The following is a 26522-nucleotide window of genomic DNA, read 5'->3' as shown; positions in this document are numbered from 1 at the left end:
ATAACCGAAACCAGTTATTAAAAATACCCGGTTTGTGTACCTCCACCCCTCAGTAATACAACAAAGCCCTCAAAACTTCAAAAGATGGGCTACACAGGAGCCCAACTATAACGAAATCAAAAGCCCATTATCTCTAACTTTGACTTTCACCAGTCAACGAAGTTTCATACTATTATCTCTCCAACGGCTAGTTTTTGTCATCTACCTCTTACCGGCTACTTTTATCCTCCAATTCATCCATCATCAACCCTCAACACCCACCAACAATGGAGTTCAACTTCAACTTCAACAACATCAAACAAACCGAAACCACCCAACAAGAAGAATCACAAACCCTCATACCCAACAACGACGACAACGACAACGACGAGATCGGCTACTACGGCACAGGAGTTACAACAGTGAAGGTAGTGGAATACATGCTTTCATCAATGTCGAACGAGCTTCTACGCAAGTTCCCCGATAACTCGGCTTTCGATTTCGACTACACCCAGAGCGCGATCTGGTCGCCGTTGGTCCCTCACCCGTCGAAACCCTCGTCCCCTGTTCGGCCTTTGAAACAGGGGAAGCTTTTGTTCGATGAAGAAGAGACAGAGACCGATGCGGGTAATGTTAACGACACGAAATTCGACTCGTGTATGTTCAATTGCTTCAAAATTGGTAACGAATTTTGTGGAAACAAGATTGTGGGGGTGAAGAAAAGGGGGATGAGAAACAGGGGATTTGGTCAATTGGGGTTGAATTGTTTGAATTCGGGGAATGTGAGTGTGGATTCGGGGTGTTCTTCGCCGATTCGGGTTAAGGTAAGAGTGTTTTTGAATTTTTTTGGTTTAATTGTGTGAATTTTGGTTGGAATTTTGAGGGATTTTGATGGAATTGAAACAGGGGTGGAAGAAGGTGTTGAAAGCAGCATCGAAGCAGTTTAAGAAGACGATGAAGAAGAAAGATTCTGGTGTGCATCTAAAGCTTTCATCCAATGGATTTTCTAAAATTTCTTATTGATTATTTGTTTATAATTGATTTGAAATAAGAATTTGGTTTTGTGTAATCTTTTTATTATATTCAAAATATTTGAAAATATAATGAAAATAATATATTTTTTAGATTCTTATGTATAACTCGTTTAATAAAGAGATTGTGTTTGAGTTGATCTATTTAACCGGTTATTTTAAAGAAATGTGTTTGAGTTGACATATTTAACCCGTTTAAGTAAATCGGACAACCTATTTTGTTAAATAGGTCGGGTTATCAACTCGTTTTCGTTTACCATTCATGGCAAAACCTTGAACCCATTTTACATGTTTACAAATTGACTATAATCCGTCAACTCGTTTAGATAAAGGGTAAAACTCAGATTACACGATTTTAGGTGTGTTTGGGTTACGAATAACGTCTTTTGGCAAGAATAAATATGTGATTGGTGTCCAAGATCAACTCGTCTAACTTTTTTTTCTAATGCAATTTTTATAAGCAACACAAACCCCTAGCAAACAACTAGAGGCAGGGTTGTGACTTGTAAATGAACCGAACTTTTAACACACAGTTTGACGGGAAGTTCGTTTACGTTTGTTCGTTTAATAAATGAACGAATATGAATAAGGAACTTCAATTGATTAACTAAATTAATGAACACAAACAAAGATCACGCTTGTTGAATTGCATTTGTGAACGTTCGATGATATGTTCGTTTATGTCCGTTTATTGTTGCTTGTTTTGTTGAATTCATGTTCAGTCATCGGAGACTTAGATCTTTGAAACATTATTTTGGTATAATTATGTTTAAGCTTATTTTGTCTAACTTGTGCCTTTGTTTTGGGATAAATATGTTTATGCTTATTATATCAAATCAAATGTTTAACAAGGTGATTATGTCTAAATGTTCTGGATTATTTCGAATATAATAATTTACATCGAGATAGTTGGTAAACGGACTACAAGCTGCGCCGCTACCCCTTTTTGAATAGCAAAACTAAGCCTTTTAAAAACTACGTCCATAGAATGTTGTTTAATTATTTCTTATAATGGTATAAGTTCGTTTGTGTTTGTGAACCGTTCGTAAACAAGTTCAGTTATTAATAAATGAACAAACACGAACAAGGATTTTTGTTTGAGATGTGTTTGTGAACAAGTACAATACTAAACATACGAACATGAACAAAGCTCCATTCGGTGCGGTTCATTTAGAACCCTAAGCTTAGGTCGATGTTGTGGAAAGATTGGTGTGCCTCTATTTTTTATTCAAAGAATCTCGTTTTAGACTTAAATCTTCTAAAATCTTCTTCACTTTAACCGACTAACTCGTCAACTAACTCGATTAAAAGTTTAACACCGCCTTTTTATTGTTATTATTGGAAAAATAAATATCAATTGTTAGTTGGACAAAGTTGAAGAGTGACACTGGTTAGTGGTTACCTACCTCTCCATCCATTATATCGTAATAGATTGTCATAATTAATGTCCCATTTATGTGACTTTCATTTGTGTCATGTGACTCATCTAGTCATCTCCATGTTTTTCTAATATTTTGTAGGGATCACACAGTATCCGTTCGGTATCGAAAGTATCGTACTGAAAAACAGGAAAAGTGGATATTGGTATCGAATATACCAGTTCGGTATTGATACTAGTACCAAAAAACAGAGAAAATGAGTATCGATACCAAATGCTCATCTGTTTTGATTTTATTAATCTACTATAACCAATACATTATATTATATAACCTTAAAATGTCACGTTTTCTAACTCACTTTTAGGATTATATATTAACATTGTTTATTGATCAAAAGTGTGATTAAAACTTACATATTTTGTTTTATTTAAAATTGGTCCTTTATCATATATTTTATTACATGTGATAGCATGCTAATTTAGAAAATAGCATATGTTGAGAACCACATAAAATTAAAATCACATGATACAAAACTACAATTCTAACAATTTCCAACTTATGTGTGGTCTAATCCTTTTTAACTATCAATAAAATCCTCATCACCGGGTAAACCCAATAATAAAATACAACTCACGTCTGTGAGCCAATGCATTATCTTTAGATCAAGTGATGGAAGATATAAATTTCTTTTAGGAGGTACAGGTTCAACTCTCATTTTGTGCAGAGTCAAATATTCGTGGGCAATGATAGGAGACCCATAGAAACCTAGGTTTGATCCTTAAGCCAAACGAGTTTTACCAATAATTTCGCTGTCGTGTCTACGGGCGAGTGAGTTAACAGGTTTTTACCGAAATTGATAATGGACTCGGGTTACTCTCGAAATACTCCGTTTGATCTGGTGGATATGAGAAAGACTTGAACCTCGAACCCAAATTTGGAAAGTTGGGTAACAATTTTCAACTTATTTTAGGTTTGAAATTAACGCTTTTTTTCCTGTTTTAATATTTACACAATCACTGTCTTAAACAAACCAAAATAATTTTCAAATTCAAAACAAAACATTCTTAATCCTCACGTAATCCGCCCCAATTTGAAAACCTTCGTCTTCTCCACCAAAACCCTAGTTCATCACCTCTGAAATCCATCCTGTAAAACCAAATCATCCACAAATCACTTGCAAAAATCATCACCGATGGCTACATCGGCGTTCAAATCCACCACCAGAAGACCTCCGATCACTACATCTTCCCCGTCAACCGACGATTCACCGGCATCTTCATCTTCCAAACCTCACCGCCGTTCCAGAAGCGTCAGCAGATTCTCACGGCCGATTCAACCGGATATCGAATCAGCCGTTGTTCCTACTCCAACACGCAACTTCAGAGGCTCCGATTTTCCGGAAATTAGCCTCGATGATCTCGCGATTGAGTTTTTTTCGAACGGTTCGGAGTTTGATGATGAGAGTGTGAGCAGTAGAACCAGCCGGAGAGATCGTGTGAAGCCGGAGTTAACGCCGGTGGAGTCGCGACGGCGTTCTCGGTCCGTTTCGAGGTGTCGTAGTGGTGTGAATTCAGCTGTTGCTGGTAGTGGTGGTGCGGTTTCGAATTCGTATTCTCAGAGGCGTGGTAGATCTGTTTCCAGACGAAACGATGGTAATTTTACTGCTTCTAATGCTGTTAGTGAAGCTAGGGTTGTTTCGAATGGTGATTTGAGGAGGAGGCGTTCGGTTTCGGTTGCTCGGCATCAGATTAGTGACTCTGAGGTATAATATGATACTTAATTAGTGAATTGTATGCTGTTGTTAAGTTTGTAGAGTGGTTACATGAGGTGTTAGTGAAATGAAGTGTGTTTGTTTAGTGCTTTTGGTTTATTGATTAAGAATAAAGCTAATTTTCGAAGAGAATTTCGTGAAACTAGACCTTATAGAAGGATTAGCCAGAAGCTGGATTATCAATTAGAAAACAAAGTATAGAACCAGTGACACATAGGGGTGTTCAAAAAACTCGTGGCTGGCAGCTCGCTCGAAAAAAGCTCGAAGAAAGCTCGGCTCGAAATTGGCTCGGTTGTAAACGAGCCAGCTCGGCTCGGCTCGGTTTGTAAACGAGCCGAGCTCGAGCTTGGCCTGGCTCGACTCGTGAGCTGGCTCGATAAGGTTTACATCCTTCATTGTTTTTGTCCCACATCGCTTAGAAACAAAAACTAAGGGAGTGTCTTCCCTATAAAAGAAGGTAAAGACAATGTACAAACTGAATTAACTATTTATACTTGCATATTTAGCCATATGGTTAAATCAAATGACAATTATGGCCTTTAGTCTATGAATAAATTCATTTTTAAGGACTTTTTAAGTAGTAAATTTTGCGGTTCTTTGTTACTTCGAGCTAGATCGAGCCGAGCCGAGCTAGCTCGAACTCTAATCGAGTCGAGCTCGAGCCTAAAATCTCAGCTCGATTTGAAATTCGAGCTCGAGCCAAGCCAGCTCCAATCGAGTTCGAGCCGATTTGAGAGTATTTCATTTGTTCATTGTGATATGAGATAACTTAAATGAGGTGTGTTTGTTTAGTGATTTTGGTTCGTTGATTAGGTATAATGCCAATTTTTTAAGAAAATTCTATGAAACTAGACGTTATACTGTTATAGGAGGATTAGCGAGAACCTGGATTTTCGATTAGAGATGTATGTTTATTGTGGAGAAGTAACTATAGAACCAGTGATATGACATAGGCATATGGATTTGAAAATATCTCATTGTTTATTGTGATATGAAATCATGGAAGCTTGGTTTTAAAAAGCGATATGCGCTCACAGGCATTTAGGTTTCGAAAGCCTAGATGCAAAGCATGAGGTGACGGCTTCACCTATTTATGGCATTGCCCTGTGCCATTAAATAAACTTTCTGTACAACTGAAAGCTGCATCTCATTTACATATCAGCTTTCTTTATCAAGTGAACCTGCTTTGGCATCAGTTGATATAGTCAGTGGAACATTGTGGAAACCATGTTTTTGTTTTAATCTGACTTTTCATTAAAAAACACTCAACTCAACGCTCCTTTGTACCCACTTTGTAGTCTATATCAACCACCGCTAAGGGCATTAGATTTTTTTATATGGTTTTCTAATTTCTAGAATTGTTGGATTCATGTTTTGTGTATTTTTATATAGCTGACCAAATCATGTGTATATATTGCAGAGTGATATAGATTTTTCCCGGAGTTCTGCTAGTCAACCAAAATCTAGGAGCATGAATAATGGCAATGATCGGGTTGCTTCTTATCAAAGACCCACAGCTTCAAGCCATCGAAGGCTCACTAGGTCTATGAGCCAAGCTCCTCAACTGAGGCCGCATGATGGCTACTCGGTAACCAACACTTCCTAAAGTTTGAGTTAGTTGTTGTTAGAATATTTCTTACTATAGTGAACTGTCTGATTATTGTAATTTAAAAAAGAGTTAACGTTCATTTTGCTCCCTCTGGTTTGGTCATTTTAACAGTTTTGCTCCATTAGTTTAAAAATAGTCATTTTCCTCCTTGATCTTTCGAGTTTGTCGCCAGTTTGCTCCCTGGCTCTAACTCAGTTAAAACGTTCAATTAAAAGTAGGGGTCTTTCGGTAGTTTACTCCCTGGCTCTAACTCAATTAAAACGTTTAGTTAAAAGCCGCGTTAGTTGTGGTCAGCAGGTGGTAGTTGCAGGTGGTGGATGGTTGTGGATGGTGGTGGCCGATAAAAAGAGTGGTTGGAACTTGGAAAGATGGGGGATCAGAAAAGAATTACTTATATACATGTAAATAAACAAGTTATAGGTTTATTTAGGTGAAAAGACTTGTATGCCCTTGCTTTTATCTATGAAATTACCAAAATACCCTTCTAGTTAATGGATTTTTTGGATGGAGTTAGAGGCGGGGAGCAAAATGATGATAAGTTAGAAAAATCAGGGAGAAAAATGGCTATTTTTAAACTATTGGAGCAAAACCGTTAAAATGACCAAATCACAGGGAGCAAAATGGAAGTTAACTGTTTAAAAAAAATAGTTCTTACTTTTAGTTAAACATCCGGTTACTTGATTATTACAGCTTTAAACAACAGAAGCACATCCCAACACTACATTTTTTCAAGCCTATTTTCTTACAATTATGATTCTGATTATTCAATGTCACAATCACATTCAGAGCCATTCTTCAGCATTGACTGATGAGGATTTAAGAGATGCTCGTTATGGTAGAAATGAGATTGAGAAGACTATTCGAGCCGTGTATGCACAAAAAAAGGTTTGTTCTTTCTCTTGTTTGTTTTCTAGACTTGTTTGTCTCTGCATGTTTAACTATCCAATAGGAAAATCTTATATAAGTTATATACTTATATTGTAGATTGACCATCCTACTGGGGATGATGCTAACAATGGGATTTATGAAGCAATGAGAAAAGAACTTAGGTCTGCTGTCAATGAAATAATGATAGAACTCGAACAGGTCTAATACTATTTTTTTTTTTAATATGACACGTTTAAATATTTGAACATATGTTCTAATTCTGACTACTGAAATTTTCACATGGTTAATTCAGAACATGGAAAGAAAGCCTTCTGCATCATCTGTCCATGATCGATTATATTTAAACGGTTCAGATGCTACAACAAGAAAGTTTAAACAGGTGATAACCTGCCTGTCCTTAAAATTTTGTTGATGAAATTAAGTTATTTAGATATTTCATTATGTAAAATCGAACTTATTTTCTAAATCTTAAACAATTTTTTTTTATTATAATTTCTTGGCGTTGCATTCTATATAATACTTAAAATGCTATTTTGTCAACATCATCAACCAACTTTGGCCCCTCAACTTTAGCATCAACCAACTTTGGCCCTTCAACTTTGATAATGACATATTTAGCCCATCAACTTTGGTAATTACATATGTAGCCCCTCAACTTTAATAATGATATGTTTAACCCTCAACTTTTATCAACATCAACCAACTTTGGCCCCTCAACTTTAATAAGGTTTCCTTTTTTTTATTTTCATTATTTACCTTTACGCTTTATTATAGTTACTATTTAGACATTTGCTTATCTTTATCTACGTTTCGAACCCGCCACGAAGCACGAGTGGTAACCCACTAGTTTAATATATATTTTTTATTTATAGCCAGAGAAGCGTAAACAAGATTTATCAACAGAGAGGGTATTCAAGGAGCAACAGTCTCAAGATGGGTACAAAATTGTTAGGGAGGTGGTTCCCAAGTCGAAGAGTAATGCTAAAGCACCGTCACTCGCGCACCCTCGAAAGGTTTAGCTCCGTAAATTTTTTATCTGTTACAGGTGGCAATTAGTCCGGTTTGTTTAAGCATGGGTCGATTTAGGTTACATTTCATCTCAAACAAACGGGTTATGTTATAAGCGATTTAACTAAAAAGGAAAAGGGTTTAATGGATTGAACGGGTTAAATGTGTCAAGTTGGTCAAATGTGTTTAAACTTGGGGTGTGAATTTCTGGCAGGACCCGAAAAACGACACAAATGTAACACGAAATCGCGGGTTTGGGTTTAGTCCGTTTCAGGTTGAGCCCACGAACCCGTTTAGCTAAACGGGTCGGGTTAGCAGGTTGACCCGTTGAACCTAGTTATAATATATTTCTTTACAATATGTTTTATGTCATAAATTGGGTGTGTCTAATTTAAATGTAATTCTACTATATACATTTGTTTTTTTTAGAAATTTTAGTTTTAATATACTAACTGGCGGAAAAAATAAAAAAATCTGGGTTGAACGAGTCGTGTTTGGGGTCATATGTACGACACGATTTTCAGGTTCGGTTCGTGTTCGGGTTTGTCTAAAATTTCCGGGCTCGACCCGTTTAGCACCCTTAGTTTAAACTTGTCAAAAGTGTATTTAAATGCACCGACCCCTTAATCAATTCTTTGAAAAGTTTAGATTTTTATTTGTAATAATGGATTTTTTGCAAGATATTGAGCACATTATTTTTTCTTTAAAATTTAATAAAAAGGGGTAAATATGTGTTTGTGGCTCGGCCCAATCTGACGCAACCCATTTCGACTCACATGTAGCTCCTGTTTCGACCCGTTACCCGATCCACCCATTTTGCCACCTCTACCCGTCTACCATCATGATATGTGAAGCCGCCACATTAAAAATGTAACTTTTAAATATTTCAGAGGAGTAATGATAGGAGCAGAATGTCCAAAAGATTAAACGAAGAAGCTGAAAAATATTTTGAAGATTTTCTATCAAACGTTGAAGATACGGATTTCTCTTCTTTTGACGGCGAAAGAAGCGACACGAGTTCAACTTTACTTGGAAGTACAACCAAACAAAACCGTATTCCTGTTGAAATGGAAGGTGTTAATCTACCTTGGTTGAAATGGGATGACAATGATGGTGTTCGCCCTACAACTGCGAAAACAAAACTGTGGGACCCGTCTCAGGTACTTGATTATTTTCCTTATTTTCTGCCATGGACATTTTTAAATTATGTTTGAAAAAAGAGTAAATTACGTTTTTGGCCCCTGTGGTTATATCACTTTTACTATATTAGCCCAAATTAAGAAATTTTAACATATCTGCCCCCATGGTCTCTATAACTACCCGTTTTAGCCCCTAAGTCTAGAGATCATGGGGGCCAAAATGGTTAGTTATATAGACCATGGGGGCTAAAATGGTTAGACTTAGGGGCCAAAATGGTTAGTTATAGAGATCATAGGGGCAGATTTGTCAAAGATTCTTATTTTGGGCTAATATAGTAAATGTGATATAACCACAGGGCCCAAAAACGTAATTTACTCTTGAAAAAATGAATGGGTTTGGTTCCGTGATGGGTCGGGTTGACCCGGAACACTTTTAAAAAAATTAAGTTCCTCGTGAACAATTATAGCTTCAAATAAGATAAGAAAGTTTTGTTTTTCATTATTATTTTAGTTTATTGAAAAATTGATTTAGAACGTTTTATGTTACTAAAAATATACTTTGGCTACGTCCAAAACATTTAAATCATTTTTTACTTGTTTTAGAGATAAAACATAACCTGAATTTAAATAAAATGGGTCAAATTGCCATGGCATGTTAAACGGGTCGTGTTCGTAGGTTAGCGTGTCGAACTCAACACAAACCCGGAAATCGTGTGAGGCTAATGAATCCGAACACAACACGAATATTAGCAGGTTGGCATGCAGTCATGTTCACGATTCGTTTGACCCTAAGTTTTTCGTACTTATTAACAGTCTTCAAATTAATACACAACAAATACTCATTAAATAATTACAATTTAATTATAATAGTTGATGTCGTTTTCTCTTTTATATTTTGGAATTAAATAAACAAACAGTTTAAGTTATGATATAAAACACATTTTTTTAAAGAATAAACGGGTTAAACGAGTCAACTGGCAAACCTGTTACCTTGACCTGAAACCAACCCATTTAGCTAAACGTGTTCATCAGTTCGACCCGAAAATGACCAAACCATTTTAGACTCTACCCAACCCCGTGAATTTCGTGTTAGGTTCGTGTTAACTGTTAATCTGAATCTGTCTATAAATTTACGATCCCCGTGTAGGATTTGAAATTTATCCAAGAACACCGCAATGGGTCCAGCAGCAGTCGTGGAAATTGGAACCCTGAACATACACCTGCAAATTCAACAGATATGAAAGGAAATAAATTTAATAAAATGAAAAGTCCGAGATTCGACATGGGTAGGTATTTGGACCTCGAGAGGACTGAAGAGCTATTATTTGATAGTTGGAGGGATAGAAGTGTAATTATGTCTGGTGGTCTATTGCTTTGCCCCCTTTTGAAACCTTATTGACATTTTTGGTCCCTGATTGTATGTTGGGCCTTAGGGTTTTTTTTTTGTTCCTTTATTGGCTCGATTTCATTTCTTTTGTAGCTTTCTTCTTTTTTATGAACTAACTCTTGTTAAGTTCTTCTATTTTTATTGTTAATTTATTGAGTTAGTTTGGTTATGTGGTAACTTTAAACAAGTTTTGGGATCCAATGGTAACTTTTGCTAATATTTCGTTCGATTTAGTAAAATGACCAAAATACCCTTTATTAAAGGACTTTTTATGTAATTTGCCCAATCTATTATAAATCCAAAACGACGTTACCCCAACACCCAATGCCATTCTTCACATCCTGATAAGGTTGGGTTCTCTCAAGCAACTTTTTAATTAACCTTTTTTTGAACGGCTTAAGAATCTTTAACTAATGTCGATGGTATTTGATTTTGAACGGCTTAAGAATCTTTAACTAATGTCGATGGCATTTGATACAAAGGAAAACAAGAACTAAAGGTTTTAGTGAGAACTAAAGAAAGATTTAGACACAAACTTAAAAAACATCGAGGATGATAGATTTATCCATTCAATTGTTACTTTCGAGTTTTGGTCAAACAAATCCCTGACCAACATCGACGGCAGTTCCAAGTTTTTTCTTAGAGATGCCACTGGTGTACCTGCACCCTTCCTGCATTTTCCTAAACTTATACCCCGAAGGTGTGACGTGAGCCAAATCATAGGAACTATTCGTGCAACTCTATTACTTAGAGAATTTAGGATTATAAAATGTAATCTAAACATAGAATCTTGTTTTGTCTGAATCGTTGGCCGCAACCACCAGACATCCTTCGTTTGCTTTGTTCTTTTAATCGCCTAAAAATTGGCGAAGCATTAGGTTTACCAAAAAGACAATGACATCGTCAGAAGCGCATTTTGGTAAAGTCTTTCTAAAGGATTCTTGAAATGTTCCCTTCAATCCAACAAAACTTGATTTATAACCATTTTTAAATGCATTATGTAGGTTTATAATATCTAACATTCTATATACACAATGGGGGTGCATACCAGCTAAGCTACTCGAGCTCGGCTCGAAAGAAAGCTCGAACGAGCCGAGAGCTTAAACGAGCTCGAACTCAAGCCCAAGCCTAAAAACAAGCTCATTTAGTAAACGAGTTTGAGCCCGAGTTTCGCTTATCGAGCTCGAGCCGGCTCGCGAGCCTAAACGAGCTTTTTGTTTAGATATATTTTTATTAATATATTAAACATATATTTATATTATAACAATTCCCATTTATATAAATATAAAAAATAACTAAATTATAAGTATAATAATAATTATAATTAATATAAATTAATTAATTAATAAACACTAAACTAGTCGAGCCCGAGCCAAGCTCGAACTTTCATATGTTAAATGAGCTCGAGCTCAACCCTTGTCGAGCTTGGGCTCGGCTCGTTTGCACCCCAATAACACAACCCAGAAGTTGCAAATTAAACGAATCCAACTACAGGTAAGGTAAAATAGTTTTTATTGATTAAAAAAACTGGTCTCTGCCGAGTATCGAGACCAAAAAAAATTCACCAATTCTTTGTCAGTCAAAAAAACTTTTGGGGTTCAACGTATTTCTGTTAAGAAATTCAAAAAAAAAAAAAAAAGCCTTCAACTGAGCATCTTGCAACTTTCACAAGTGCATTTCCTCTTCCTCAAAAAAAAAAAAAAAAAAACATACCACCCTCATCTTCATCCAAAATTTGCACCCTTCTAACCTAACTACAATAACTGTAATACCCAAATTGCCCTCTGAAACAAAACATTCAATCGATCTCGCCTTCCTCAGAATCATCTCCCATGGCCGGAGGGTCACCGTCTTCTTCATCTTCATCATCGTTTTTCATGTATAAACCCAGTTGCTCCAACGGATTCCCTCTTCGGCTCATGTCAAAGCAATCTACACTGTTTTCGTCTAATAAAGGCTCGGTGGGTGCCACACTAAGCATTTCTAGATCTTCGAGAAACCGAGAATTGTCATTTATATCAACCATCTTTTCCATCTAACAACAATAAAATATTAGTAAAATAAGAAGTGTCAGATACAAAATTCTTCATCCCATATAAACAAGTAACCAACAATGTCAATAAACAAGCAACCAACTTAATAAAAAAATTATATATGTATATATAATATATATATATAGAAAAAAAAAAAAGCAACCAACTTGCTAAAAAATTATATTTCAAGAAACCAACTACTTTTGACCACAACTAATTATTTCTGATTCGAATCCAGCTTTCACTGGAATTACGAAAAGTTAAGAGGATTTCGATGGCATGCCATTTTTGTAAAAAAGTGTCTAATTATTAAAAGTTTCAATGATTTATATAACCTAGAATGGATTCCCTGCGATGCGGGTCGGTTATTTTTAACGTGATTTGAGCGTACTGATTTTTTTTATAATTGTTTATCGACCAAACGTAAACTAACTGAAAATGCTCATAAACGTAAGCACAAAAATGTATTATATTTGACATGACTCATTTGTGAATTAATTACGTCAACACGTAAACCAACTTGAATTTGTAGCTAAAAGTAAATAAAAATAAGCATGTAAAACTCGAGGGAGTCAAAAGGTCATTACATTGAAACGTAAACCAACTTGAATTCATTATATCAACACGTACATAAACGTCAAAACATAGACCAACCAAAAACGTCAATATAAATAAGCACCAAAATCTATTATATTTGACATGACTCATGAAATGTAAAGTAACTCGAATTTATATTGTTTACTAAAAACGTATAGCTATTTGATACGACTCATTTTAGAAGAAAAAAAATTACGTCAAAACATAAACTTTCTTTTATATCAACATGTATATAAAAATAAGCACATAAAACTTGAGAAGTAAAAAATGATTGTTTTACAAAGTTTTCAAAAATCAAGGGGTGTAACTGTCAATATTGAAAGTTGAGAGGGCTAAGGCTAAAAAAGTAAGTCAACACTTTAGTAGACTTGGTGTAGCAATTACGTGGCTAAACTAAAAATCTTCAAACTCTCATGGAAAAAACAAAAAGTGACAAAGATGACTGGTGCTAACCAGTTCATCTATATTAAGGCAGGGGGTGTGGTATACCGCCCCTGGCCAACTCAGCTTCGTTAGCGCCCCCGTGCCATCCCCTGCGCGCCAAAGGGGGGCGCCATTGAAGGCTGGTGGGACCCATTGTTTTCAGCCAATCAACTTTTTTCTCTTTATTTTTGTAGTTTGTTTAATAGGGGGGCTTTAAAGGGGCTTTAAACCATTGCATGCAAGTTAAAGGGAGAGGCTTTAATTCTTTAAAGCCCTCTATGTGACATGGCGCTGATGTGGATCTGACGTGGCGTAATAAAGCCCCTATGGGCTTTAAACCACACCCCCTAGCCTTATATATATAATAATTTATTTGAATGAGTGGGAAGTTATATTATAAATAATGAATGTTCAGGGGTTTTATCAATATCTTTTTTGTGATCTTATTATTTCTCATGTAGGTACACTGTGTACACACGCACGCAATACCTTTTGTAAAGCTTGGCGGGCTGCTTCCCTATCAAGTTCCCTTTTCCTTTTGGCTTCAGCAGCCGCTTCTAACTCCGCTACTCGTTTAGCCTCTTCTGCAGCCTTTGCTTCCGCTTGCAGTCGAGCTTTTTCTATTAAAAAAACATTAACCTTGAGTTCAAAAATACCCAAACACCAAAAAAAATGATGATAACACACAAAAGATATTAATATATAATATATTCACTATCCTAAAATAACCTTCTTTTCTTCGCTTTTCGAGTTCCTCCTTCTCGAGCCTCAACCTATCCCTATCCTGCTGCTCAACCTGAAACTCATAAATGCGAAAGTTCGGTTATTACAATGGCACAAATGAATAGCGTTAATTTCTTTCAACCCAGTTTCAAATAAACAGGTTGATTTGGTTTGTATATTATAACAAGCGGGTCAAAATAAAAATAATGGCTAAAGGAAAAGAGGTTGATAGTCAACTTCTAAGATTGTTTTGAGTCAAATATTTAAATAACTATAGTTATAATATACTGTTTTTTAATCACAATTAACACATTTAACTTTGGATCATATATATATCCTTCTAAAAGTTATAACTTCCATGTCCTGAGTTTTATAATATCACACTTACCCTTTCACACTAAAAAACATCATATTTATCTATTCCTTGATAATACTTATAATAGTCTATCTCATTGAATAAACAAATTGAAAAACAACATTGTCATTGTGAACCAATCAGCGCATAATACCCTTCGTATGTATATATAGTGAGACTGAGTGTTAAAAGTAACTAAACCTTCAACGACGAGATGGGTATATATATATATAATATTATAAAATGCAGAACATATATGTTTTTTTGAAGAATATATATATATATATATATATATATATATATATATATATATATATATATATATATATATATATAGGGGAAAGATAAATCGAAAACCCATGTGAGTTGAGAAAACCCAAATAAACCCTATGTAACATTTTTATTTTTTTCTAAAAAAAATAGGGAATGTAATATAAATGTACACGGACCTATTTATGAAAAAAAATGTAAAAAACACTTGCTATTTTTTTTTAAATGTTGAAAATTTGTATGTTACATTTTTTTTGGACATATATATTATGTAACCTGAAATTTTGTAACATTTAAAAAAAAAAAAAACTACTTGGTGTTTTTTTGTGTTTCTTTTTTAAAAATGTTCAAATATATGTATATTACATTTCCTTTTTTTTTAGAAATGTTTCTTGAGTTTACATGGTTTTTTTACAAAGGTTTTCTGAGTTTTCTCAACTCAAGTGGGTTTTCGATTTATACTTCCCCTACATATATATATATATATATATATATATATAGAACAAAGATCCGTTAGGAACCACCCTTTATTGCGAGAACCGCGAGAACCAATGTGAACACAACCAAAAATGCCTAAAAATAGCTAAAAAACACACAAATTTTTTTTTAATATTTTTTATATAAAAATCGCTACTATTAGTAGCAAAAAAAAAATTTTAAAATTTTTTGGCTACTTATTTTAACATAAAAAATATTAAAAAAAAAAGTTTTATAGATTTTTTGGGGGTTTAGTTTTTAGCATTTTAGCTTTGTGTGTGTGTGGGGGAGGGGGTTAGGTTTTTTTAGCTATTTTAGGTTGTGTTCACATTGGTTCTCGCGGTTCTCGCAATAAAGGTGGTTCTCGCATGAACCTTACCCTATATATATATATGTATATATAGAGGCCGGTTAACGTACAAGATCCCCTTAACGTGCGACTGTATGCGACTAAATTACGCATGTTCAATATTAAATTACGCACATTATAAATTTCAAACCCTAATTACACATGAAGAAGAAATCACACATAAACATATAGTGTGTGGGGTCCACTTATACCTTTCCAGAGGTTTTCTCTTGAGCTTTGAGTATAGTGTCAGCAAAACGGCCTCTCAGTAAAGCTGCTCGGTAAAGCTTATCAGGAGACACTCGCCTCTCATTTGGAGCACTCACACCTAGAATAACATTATAATTATTTAAATATCCAAATCATTTTATAAACTATAACAACGACAACACTTTCTTAATTCAATATTTCATCTACTTACCCTCTTGACGGTCATCTACTTCACCAGATACAGGGACAGATTGAGATTTCTGCTCAACTTGGCCCACCCGATTTACAGAATCTGTAGTAAATATTAGGGGTGTGAATTTCTGACACGAGCCGTAAACACGACATGAACCTAACAAAAAATTTGTGGGTTTGGTTTTAGTCTAAATGAAACCCGTTTAGCTAAACGGGTTGGGTTCGGGTCAACCCGGCCGGGTTGGTAGGTTGACCCATTTAACCCATATATATTATATTGGGTATGTATTTTATGCAGTTATAACTTAAAAAGAGAAATTGACAAAGATTTTATAATTTAAATGTAACTGTATTATAAACATTTAAAAAAAATTAATTCTAATATAGTAATTTGCAACAAAAAAAAAAACCCTAAAAAAATCAATTATATTGTTGGATGGGGACTAAATGCGTTACAAAGTGCAAACCACATGGAACATCCGTGTACTTTTGAAAAGCTAGGGACCAAATACAAAATTTTGGTAAACCACAGGGACCTTTCGTGTACTTTACTCATAGCAATATTATCACAAAAGTAATCTAAACAAAAATTAGCTTAGCAAGTTGTATTAGCTCATTTTTCAATTTTGACTCGTTTAACCTGTTTGAGATAACACAACGAGAATCAACCCGCCTTTTAAATAAATGGGTTCAAATTGCTACCTCTACTTAATAATATATAAAGATAAATAACATAGCTTTTACACAGAATAACACAATGTTCACCTTTTGCATCACGGGGAACAGCCGATGTTTGCTCCAGGTTAACTTCAGAGCCCAATGTGTCCTAACATGTAATAGAACAGCGTGTAAACACATAAGGGCTCTTTTCATGTGAGTTTTAGAAGTGATCAATTATATTATATTATATGAAATATCAAAATCTGGTTAAAAGTTGTATTAAAACATGCTTGCAGAAGATAGTGTTTATATCTTATTCTGTTAAAACTGTAGCAATGAGATAATAATCATATATGGCATATAAAATTATAAAATAAAGAGTTAAATGCCATTTTAGTCCCTGTGGTTTGGGCCATTTTGCCAGTTTAGTCCAAAGGTTTCATGTTTAACCTGTGGGTCCAAAAAGGTTTCATAGTTGCCATTTTAGTCCACTGGGTTAACTTCATCCATTTTTTCTGTTAACAAGAAGGCCAATTCGGTCATTTTATATGGCTGAATTGCCCTTTTAGTTAACAGAATTACATACAAAATGACCGAATTGGCCTTCTCGTTAACAGAAAAAATGGATGAAGTTAACCAAGTGGACTAAAATGGCAACTGTGAAACCTTTTTGGACCCACAGGTTAAAAATGAAACCTTTGGACTAAACTGGCAAAATAGCCCAAACCACAGGGACTAAAATGGCATTTAACTCTAAAATAAATTGATAAATACGATGACCCAAAATCACATTAAGCTGAAAAAGAAGACGGTTGTAAAATGGCACTAATAATAAATTATGCTAAAATGAAAATATAGACAAATTTGTTTAGCCAATTAGCGCTTATATGGACAGTTACCCTGTAGCTGGTGTGAAACGGAATATTTAGCGACAAAATAATCACACAAGAAAAAATAACTTATTTGAACAGTTCCCCGAGAAACGCAAATGAAATGAGGGAAGAAATAAAATGACCATTAAAATGTAACCATTATCATGTCTGGTAGGTTTGTACTTTGTAGAAATTGGGAATCAATAAACCATGTTGTTTGGCATAAACTATTATATCAACACTTTCATGTTTGCCGTTTCATGAAATGATACATATGTACTTTTAATTTTAGTCATTCTCAGAAACATAGCTGTCGATAGCGAATAGCGACAAATAGCGACAAGGCACCTATAGGCTACGTAGCGAATAGCGACAAATAGCGACGGCTATTTTATAAATAGCGATTACACTAGAAAAAGAATTTTGAAAAATTTTATATGTATATTACATCAAAATACCCTTGTATATATGCTATTTTACATGTATATTTAACAAAAACCTATAAATCCAGCTATTTTACAGCTATATCTAATTGAAATTAACACCAAAAAAAAAAAACCTGTCGCTAAGTTCGCTATTGATCACTACTAAGACCCATATAGCGACACTTGGTCGCATGGCTACATAGCGCGCTATAGCGGTCGCTATAGCCGCTATTAACAACTATGCTCAGAAATATAGTATAGTTTTTCATGTCAATGTCATGTTACAAAAAAATTCAAAAAAGATTATGAGGAACACACACATATATGTGATGTGAGACAATTACAGCATACCAAACACTACCTTAATGTTGTTCACAACGGCTGAAACATTGGCATCATCTGATTCACTGTCTGAATCTGATTCCGTAACAACATGCAAAGGAAACAAGAGAGCTTCTAATTCAGTAAAACTTTAAAAAAAAAACAAGAACATAGTGACCAATAAGGCATTAGTAAAAACAGCAGCATAAAAAGCAAATGATATCTAATTATGTCATAAACATTCAAAAAGTAGAAACAAAAAAGCTAAAAGTAACACAAACCACTGGACGATGATCCAGAATCACTACTGGAGCTACTTGAACTGCTGCATTTACTGTTCTTGACAGCTGTATCTTTCTCTATCTCTACTGGTGGGAAGGTTGTTATAGGCAGATCATTTTCACCGATATCTACATCTTCTTCATTCATATCATCTGAAACTAACAGCAAATGAGAAATCAACCACCGTATTTATAAAAAGTTTCACCTTTAACCAGTAATACAACCTTTAACTGCTTGCATAGATGAATTGCTGGGTCCTGACTCGTTACGAATCTGCAATAACACGTAATAATTAACAAAAAGTCAAAACTCGCATAGAAGATGCTTCATTGACAAAAAAGTTGTACCTCAACTTCACAAGTTTCTGCTTTCGTCATGTTTTTCTGTTTATCAGCCAAAGAATCATCTAGAAGCTTCCTCAATTTGAATAATGTTTCATCACTAAGAATATCAATATCAATCTCAATCTCATCATCCATTGCTGCATTCCCGCCCGAACTATTTTCTTTGAGAAAATCGATAATAGCGTCGGGTAAATCTGCTAGTGAGGCCTCCAAATCAGAGCTCAGTTTAACCTTTTCAGCAACAGACATAAACATAACCTTCTTCACAGGTTCTTGCTTTATTGCATTTCCAAAAGATGCAATCTTTTTCTTTTTAAACGGAGGCATAAAAGTAGCAGCGTTCCGTTCAGTTTCAGTTTCTTGAACGTTCCGTCTCATAGGAACCAAAGACTCTGTAACGATTGATAGTTTCTTCTCAATCGGTTTCCATCTAACTTCAAAAAACTTGCTTAAAGTTTCAGCCATTACATGCACGTCATTTCCACGTGGATTGTAAGTCATTGCATTCGAAAAAGTCAACCTAACATCAGCTGCAAAACCCCACGGATCCACATATTTCCCTGAATTTAGCTTTGTTTTTACTGTCCCCAAATCCATCGGGTGTTTAATAACCGTATGGTAATCCGGAATCTTTAACGCCACTACATCAACCGGAGTATTAAACACCCAACCAAAATTATGACCCATCAAACGTTTCAAAAGAGTCTCACATTGTTTCATCAACATCGGATTCCCAGTAGCCGGAGGTAATGCCACTTTCTTCGAGCGAAAACCGTCATCGACATTCGGATTCTGCCCCGGCAGGACCCTTTTCTTTGTAGACTGTGAAAAGTTCGGTATATGTTTCCTTTCTCCAGCACTACAACTATGAACATCACCCGATGGCAAAAAACCATCCTCAATATTCTTCCGGAATCTTCTAACTTGTACAAGCTCACGTTTCAATCTCGATTCCAACTGTTTCCTTTCAATACCAGACATCTTTGATAAAGACAAAACTTGCATCGGAACCCCAAACGGTTGATAAGAATCAGAATTCAAGTTCATGGACTTGTTTCTCGGCGCACAAGAATCGTCTGAACCCGTAATTTCCATATCCACACGACCCGAACTACCATACCCTTCCGAGTCACCCATAGTTTCAACCACATGGTGACGGTCTGGTACAAACCCAAACGATCGCCCCTTTGAAACCTTCTTAGTTTTCCCCATCATTTGATCCAAATTGTTTCACGAAACAGTACTTAAAACCCTCTATCCAACAACCTTAAAAGCTGTGACTATATGAACTCCTAAAGTTCATAAAAAGTCAAATACCGAGACAACGAATCAAACCAATCAATAAGTTTATGATTCAAATTCCTCAAAGATCATAAACTAAGGATTAGATACTTCGATTCTGTATCCTTACCAGCAATTTATACGTCCAATTTGCGGAAAAATCGACAAATAGTGATTCGAATTTGGATGCAAACAAAACCTAATCAGCAATAGGGCTAATTCATCAACAAAACCGATACGTCACCGATCTACAACGTTCGAAATCAAGGTAACGAAACACAAATCGATAGATTCAACAACAAAACCGATACCGAACAGATCACACAACACTAAACCCTAACTACGCGCCAATGAATCGTACAGTAAACGATTCAAATTCAAACACAAACAAAACCTAATCAACGGTAGGGTTAAATCAACGTTCGAAATCAATGTAACAAACCACAAGTGTATAGAATCACCAACAATATCGATACGATACCGATTACACGCAACTAAACCCTAATTCGAACAGGATATAAGTGCGCGCGAATGAATCGTACAGTAAACGATTCAAAATTTGAAACCCTAGGGTTTCAAAACGAAAGGTGAAGCGAAATCTGGATGGATTGGGGATAATGTGTGTGTATTGAAACCCTAGATAAACCTCTTTGCTTGTTGAAGAATCGAGAAAACGAGCGAGTTGAAAGAGAGGTTTTTAGAGAGAGAAAGTTAGGGTAAAAAGGTTATAGATATATAGATATAGAGAGAGAAAGAGAGAGAGAGACTTACCGAGATAGAGATGTGAAAGAGATGATTTGTGTAGTGATTTTTGGTTGTTGGTTTGGTTTGGTTTAAAAAGGGAAGGGTAATGGCGGTTGGTTTGGCTTTGTTTGATTTGATGGGGGAGGGTCCGTCGTAACGGTTTTGTTTACGGTTTGAAACTTGAAGGCGGTCGTGTAAAGAGTTAAGAGGGTTGGTTTAGTGTTTTTATGGTTTGGCGCGAATTTTTAAATTGAGGTTGTTTTTACGGGAAAGTGAATCTGCATTTAATGAAACCTTATGGCTCGTTGTAATACGATGGGGAGCGTTTACAATCTAATGTTCTGTGTTAAGGTAGAGTGTGAATATTGATCATGTTCAGCTTTTTACAAATACGGTTATTTATTTTTTTTCGGTGTTGCTTTAGTGAGAATATTAGTTGGTTGATTAACGCTTCTAACATGAAGCATTTTGATTTTTTAAACTTTATTTTTTTGTTGAGAGAAATGACTGTTGGTTCTTATATGTTTAGGTCTTTCATGGAACACTGAATTGTTTGTGATGTGAATAGTTGGCTCGGTGTCAGACCATAAGTACTCTCGCCAAGTAAACTGCGAACCCAATTGAATTCATGTGTGGTTTGTGTCATCCCCTCTATTTGGATCCAAAACTTGAACATGTGTTACAACATTTTGTTTCTTACTCTTTTAAAATACAAGGTTACGTTCGATAAAAACACACATGTAGCCGGTAGTAAGTACGAATAGATGATTATGTAAAAAAACTTAAGTTTTATAGTTCAAACTCTTAAAATTACTTTCATTTGTCTAATTTACATTAGTGGATAAACCACGTCTCTATTAAAAAAACAACAATGTTATCACTAGTTGAAAGACAACAAAAAAAAAAGATCATTTCGATGTAACATTCTTATTATTATGTTTTGGTAAAAACATGTGTAACATATGAATGCGATGTTAAAGAATCTCACATTCATGTATCTAGAGCATTAAACATCTAAATGTTTTTATACAAGAATAAAAGTTAATGATTGAACTTTAATGTTGCCGTCTAATACCTTTTTTTTGAAAGGTGTTTTCGTCTAATAACTAGTGTTAAATCTCGCCTACTTCTACAGTTTCAAAGGGACATAGTGCAGTGGTAATGTGTCTTCTCTCTGTCCAAGAGGTGGAGCGTCCAAATCCTGCAACGTGCATGTGTAGATATATTTTGGAGTAGGTTACTTTGTAGTGGTAAGGTGTCTTCCCTCTATCCAAGAAGTGGAGCGTCCAAATCATGCAATGTGCGTGTATAGATATATTTTGAAGTATGCTAGTTTGTCGTTCAAAAAGAATACTACGGTCTACGGTGAAAGTGAGACTTACACACTCTCATATAATACCACATTGAAACTTAATTAGTATGTATGTAGATTGTTGAAAGTATATAGAACAACTTTTAGTTAGATCGAAAAAACAAATTAAAATGTTGGGCATAGTTGGTGGTAACCCTACGTAACATAAAAAAATGAATCTGGGTGTTCATTTATTTATTTATTTATTTTAACGGCTTAGGGCTGTTTGTTTACCTCTTAATGAGCCTCTTAATGTTTCAGACCTCTTACTGGTTCAGCACTTAATGGTTCAGACTGCTTGTTTCATGAACAGATGTCTAAATGGTTCAGACATTTGCCTCTGAATGGTTAAGATTTATACAGAGTCTGAATGGTTAAGGCCTTTAATCTGAATTGGTCAGACATTTGCCTCTGAACGGTTAAGCATTATAGAGGCTCTTAATGGTTCAGACCTCTTACTGGTTCAGCACTTAATGGTTCAGACCTCTTACTGGTTCAACACTTAACCATTCAGATGTTGGCAAACGGCCCCTTAGATCACCTGGGTAGTTCGTTTGCCTACAACCTACACACCACCGGTTCGAATCCCCGCGCATACATGTTTTTCAACCCCTCGCCCGAAGGCTTCGCATGTTTTGCAACCCCGTGGATCGAACTCGGAACCACCCGGGCGAGAACCCACGCAAGTGTGGTAAACCCTCCCACCTCCGACCAGCTGGGCTGGCCATCATTGGCAATCCGGGTGTTTTTTTATCTTAAAGTTTTGTAGCATTCATATTAGAATTCTCATCGCATCCATAAAATTTTTCTAAAACACATATTTGTCCTAAAATTTGTTCATATTTTTTAAAAACCTCAGACGCCTGATTCCTAGTGTGCAATTATATAATCAATTAAATAACACTTACACTCACACTCACTAAAAAACATGAGATAGGGGATGGATAGGGAACCCTCAAACACGATGGTTACCTTAGTTGTCCAGATAACATGGGTATGGGGATGGAGACGGGGACTCCGATGTATACGTGAAACAAACAAAATCTCACGTTTTCCTTATAATTTGGGTACAACAAAGAAAATAGGAAATTGACGTGTCAATTACATTATTACTATTACCTTTCTTGGAGCATTCACACCCCCCTTTATCATTTTCTAACCTATAATTTAACTAAAAACTATACTTTTCAAAACTGATCTCTCATTTAAAAAACCTTTCATATCTCATTCATCATTTTTATTTTTATTTTATTTACAAAGACTTATTTTATTATATTTCTTGTTTTTATACACTTACAATAATTTGATGTATGATGAATAGTAGCCTTTTATATATAAAAAGTTAGTATAGCATCTTTTTTATAATTTAGGGGTGGGATAGAGAAACATGGATGAGATGGAGTGAGTTTTTAGTATATTTTTAAAATTTCAAAGACGAGGAAGTGATGATGGATGGGATGGGATGGGATTATGTGAATGCTATTAACAGTGGCGGATCTAGGATTCTGACCAAGTGGGAACGTTTTATAAATAGGCGGTAACGAAATCGAAAAAACGTCAAATTTTTCCAAAATTTACACTAAAACCGTCAAAAATTTTCCGACCAAACGGTAGCGGAGGCTCCCCCTTGATCAATGGTAGATCCGCCCCTGGCTATTAATACACCGTATGCATATGTATAGTATTTATAAACCATTATAAAATTTAAAACAAAAAAGATAGCAATAACAAACCATGAATCCAAATTGTTTGTACTTGTTCGGTTGCGTTGTTGACCCAACCACTTTGTCGGTTTGGTTAATTGTTTTTCAAAAACGTTGTTATTAGTTTTTTAATTTAAAAATTAATAATCAAAGATTTTAAAGAACCGACTTTAAGAAAAAAATATTAAAAACAAAAAAAGCCAATATTGAAATGGTTAAACACCGTTTTCTACAAATTGATAAGAAACGACATTGATGAGAGAACACATAAAAAAGATTGATGTGAAAATACATATATAAAGACATTGGTTTTTTATTTTTAATATTTTTTTCTCAAAGTTGGTTCTTTAAAAGCCTTGGGTACCCGTAGCGCTGGGTAAAAGGGTGTGAAGCTTGAATTTTAAAAAAGCACACCTAGGCGTGAGGCAACCTCTAGCAAATGGGTACTTTTGCGTACTACAGGCACTAGCTGTACAAAAACATTCGCTTATCATCGCTACAATCTTTTTTCGCGAGCGCTAGGTGTGCATTTCCTTGCCAAACACAACTGGGCTACTGATTTAACGAATGAGGGAAGATGAACTCATGAAATTGGCACATCCATGTAGATGGAGATTAAGGCCATACATTATGGGGCAACGCCCCCAGCCACATCAATTGAGTGGTGCCTCTGATACGTGGTTAGAAACCGGTGTTTGTTATTGTTTAACTTAACGTTTTTACGTAAGTTTTAGTTCCGAATGGCCTACTTTTAATCAAGATTGTGTTTTGCAGGTTTGATGGAGTTTAAGGAGCTTTTCGGGAGCTTTATGAGTCACCGGGTCGAAAACCGAAGCACCGGAACGCAGTACGGATCACACGGGAGCAAAACAAGGAAAATCTGAAATTTGAGAATCAAGAACCCGTCGCCGACGGGCCCCAAGCCGTCGGCGACGCCATCAGGAAATGCCCGTAGGCATAATGTGACCGTATCCAGGTGTTTAGGCCGTCGGGACAAGAGGGAAAATCCAAGGCCCGTCGCCGACGGGTTGAGGGCCGTCGGCGACGGCCTGTCAAAACCAGAAACGCGAAAATCTTTGATTTAGGGGTTTAGCTCAATTGTGATTGGCTCGGATGCATTCAATTCGTAAGTTACAGATTATTGGGAGTTTGAAAAACATTCTTGGAGCCATCTTTCATCACCACTTCATCTCTATTCCACCTACCATCCATCCTACAACCCGAATTCTCATCCGAATCCAAACCCTAGTTCATCACCATTACAATCATTCTTCCACCTTCCATCCATTCAATTTTTCCACCACAAACCCTAACCATTCCTTCACCTTAAAGCTTCATGATGATCCAACTCAAGTCTACAACATCCGGTGATCAAGTTTCTTCGATCATGCGCGGCTAATTCCTTGGAGGTTTCACCCCGGTGTAGGTTAATTGTAAGTCTAGGGTTAAAACATTGTTCTTGGATTGATTTTGTGACAAATTGCTTCTTGATTTGAAACTTATGATAATTGTATTGCATTTGTATTGAATTCGTAAACCGTCGAGTGAAGATTAAACTTGACTTTATGAAATGTTTATGTGCAATTATGCCTTGTCTAGGTTAGAGTTCACATGTTCTTGGTAACGAAGTGCATTGTGGTCCGTTCTTTATAACGGTGTTGAGCCACCACCACCCAAGTTTGTTGAAGGGGTGGTGGAAGATGCGAGTGATGATGAAGAGAATAACGGTCGAACGGGTCAAAATAAAAATGAATTAAAACTCAACAAAGATACACCCGTTGCGACCGTTCCCGTCCCAAAGGCTAAGGACAAGGGTGTGGAGGGTAATACCGCCCCTTTTCCCGAAGCTCTTTTGGGACCATCTAAGAAAGTGGTAAACAAAAGAGGCCCACATCAAGAAGAGATGTGGGAAATTTTTAAACAAGTTAAAATTAACTTACCACTCTTAGATGCTATCAAACAAATTCCTTCATATGCGAAATACTTGAAAGATTTATGTACCCAAAAGAGAACTCACAAATTTCATAAAAAACTTGATTTAACCGAAAATGTGAGTTCAATTCTTTTGGGTGCACTTCCACCAAAACTTCAAGATCCGGAGGCGCCCATTATTTCAATACAAGTTGGTGAATTTAAAATGACAAGGGCACTTATGGATCTTGGGGCGAGTGTGAGTATCTTGCCGGGTAGTTTATATGACCAATATGATTTTGGTCCACTTCAAGTGTCTAACACCACCGTGGTGTTAGCCGACTTGACCCCTAAACTACCCCGTGGGATAGTCACGGATGTAATAGTCAAGGTCGAGGACTTTTACTATCCGGTGGAATTTCTTGTGTTAGATTATATTTCTTTGGACCGAACTAAGCAACCAACGGTGATCCTAGGTCGACCATTTTTGGCAACATCGAATGCCCAAATAAATTGCAAATCGGGCACGGTCGACATGACTTTTGGTAACCGTCGGTTGCGGTTAAATGTCTTTTCAGGATTAACGGATCCTCTAGTGGGCGATGAATGTTACATGGCGGACATCGTTGACGAGTGTATACCTCTATGTGACACTAGTGTCGAAGAGGAAAACACAATAGAGGAGTGTTTCATGTTTGACAGGTTGCAAGGAGAAACAAATCGGAGCATGGATGAAGAGATGAAAGAGTTGGAGGTTATGGCGGCAAAAGAAGGAAGGCCCACTTGGACACATCAAGTGGAAAGTCTT

At 35.9% G+C, this 26522-nt stretch overlaps 3 protein-coding genes across 5 annotated transcripts; 2 read left to right on the top strand and 1 right to left on the bottom strand.

The window, feature by feature from the left end:
- Positions 1-212: 212 nt before the first annotated feature.
- LOC110911775 lies at positions 213-1050 on the top strand. The gene is made up of 2 exons (XM_022156428.2): positions 213-803; positions 886-1050. Exons 1-2 carry the CDS (start codon positions 267-269, stop codon positions 1000-1002), a joined length of 654 nt encoding a protein of 217 aa, XP_022012120.1. The 5' UTR covers positions 213-266; the 3' UTR covers positions 1003-1050.
- Positions 1051-3413: 2363 nt separating this feature from the next.
- LOC110911765 lies at positions 3414-10360 on the top strand. Of its 2 annotated transcripts, XM_022156414.2 has the most exons (8): positions 3416-4151; positions 5581-5748; positions 6556-6654; positions 6754-6855; positions 6950-7036; positions 7530-7670; positions 8556-8825; positions 9952-10360. In XM_022156414.2, the coding sequence occupies exons 1-8, from the start codon at positions 3582-3584 to the stop codon at positions 10201-10203; spliced, it is 1689 nt and encodes a 562-aa protein (XP_022012106.1). In that variant the 5' UTR covers positions 3416-3581; the 3' UTR covers positions 10204-10360. The 2 variants fall into 2 exon arrangements, with proteins under 2 accessions (XP_022012112.1, XP_022012106.1); XM_022156420.2 differs by lacking the exons at positions 6754-6855; positions 6950-7036 and having other exon boundaries at positions 3414-4151.
- Positions 10361-11686: 1326 nt separating this feature from the next.
- On the bottom strand, positions 11687-20811 carry LOC110911758 (transcription factor GTE10). 2 transcript variants are annotated; one of them, XM_022156403.2, is made up of 10 exons: positions 18728-20811; positions 18605-18653; positions 18380-18532; positions 18139-18194; positions 16586-16646; positions 15840-15920; positions 15631-15746; positions 13974-14040; positions 13734-13864; positions 11687-12226 (listed from the first exon to the last, which is right to left on the bottom strand). In XM_022156403.2, exons 1-10 carry the CDS (start codon positions 19937-19939, stop codon positions 11990-11992), a joined length of 2163 nt encoding a protein of 720 aa, XP_022012095.1. In that variant the 5' UTR covers positions 19940-20811; the 3' UTR covers positions 11687-11989. The 2 variants fall into 2 exon arrangements, with proteins under 2 accessions (XP_022012095.1, XP_022012084.1); XM_022156392.2 differs by having other exon boundaries at positions 18380-18538; positions 18728-20805.
- Positions 20812-26522: the final 5711 nt, after the last annotated feature.

Source organism: Helianthus annuus, chromosome 2 (genome assembly GCF_002127325.2).
Source record: "Helianthus annuus cultivar XRQ/B chromosome 2, HanXRQr2.0-SUNRISE, whole genome shotgun sequence".
In the NCBI taxonomy this organism is placed as follows: domain Eukaryota; kingdom Viridiplantae; phylum Streptophyta; class Magnoliopsida; order Asterales; family Asteraceae; genus Helianthus; species Helianthus annuus.
Note: the sequence above shows the minus strand (reverse complement) of the source record. Positions and strands in the feature narration are given on the sequence as shown.

Excerpts from the sequence above, each read along its gene's own strand:
- LOC110911775 (XM_022156428.2), top strand. The coding sequence starts at position 267 with ATGGAGTTCAACTTCAACTTCAACAACATCAAACAAACCGAAACCACC. Across the intron at positions 804-885 it reads CTTCGCCGATTCGGGTTAAG|GGGTGGAAGAAGGTGTTGAA; the intron begins GTAAGAGTGTTT and ends GAATTGAAACAG.
- LOC110911758 (XM_022156392.2), bottom strand. The coding sequence starts at position 19,939 with ATGATGGGGAAAACTAAGAAGGTTTCAAAGGGGCGATCGTTTGGGTTT. Across the intron at positions 18,539-18,604 it reads ATCTATGCAAGCAGTTAAAG|TTTCAGATGATATGAATGAA; the intron begins GTTGTATTACTG and ends ATTTGCTGTTAG. Across the intron at positions 12,227-13,733 it reads CCCGCCAAGCTTTACAAAAG|ATGGAAAAGATGGTTGATAT; the intron begins GTATTGCGTGCG and ends TATTGTTGTTAG.
- LOC110911765 (XM_022156414.2), top strand. The coding sequence starts at position 3,582 with ATGGCTACATCGGCGTTCAAATCCACCACCAGAAGACCTCCGATCACT. Across the intron at positions 6,655-6,753 it reads CCGTGTATGCACAAAAAAAG|ATTGACCATCCTACTGGGGA; the intron begins GTTTGTTCTTTC and ends CTTATATTGTAG. Across the intron at positions 8,826-9,951 it reads AACTGTGGGACCCGTCTCAG|GATTTGAAATTTATCCAAGA; the intron begins GTACTTGATTAT and ends ATCCCCGTGTAG.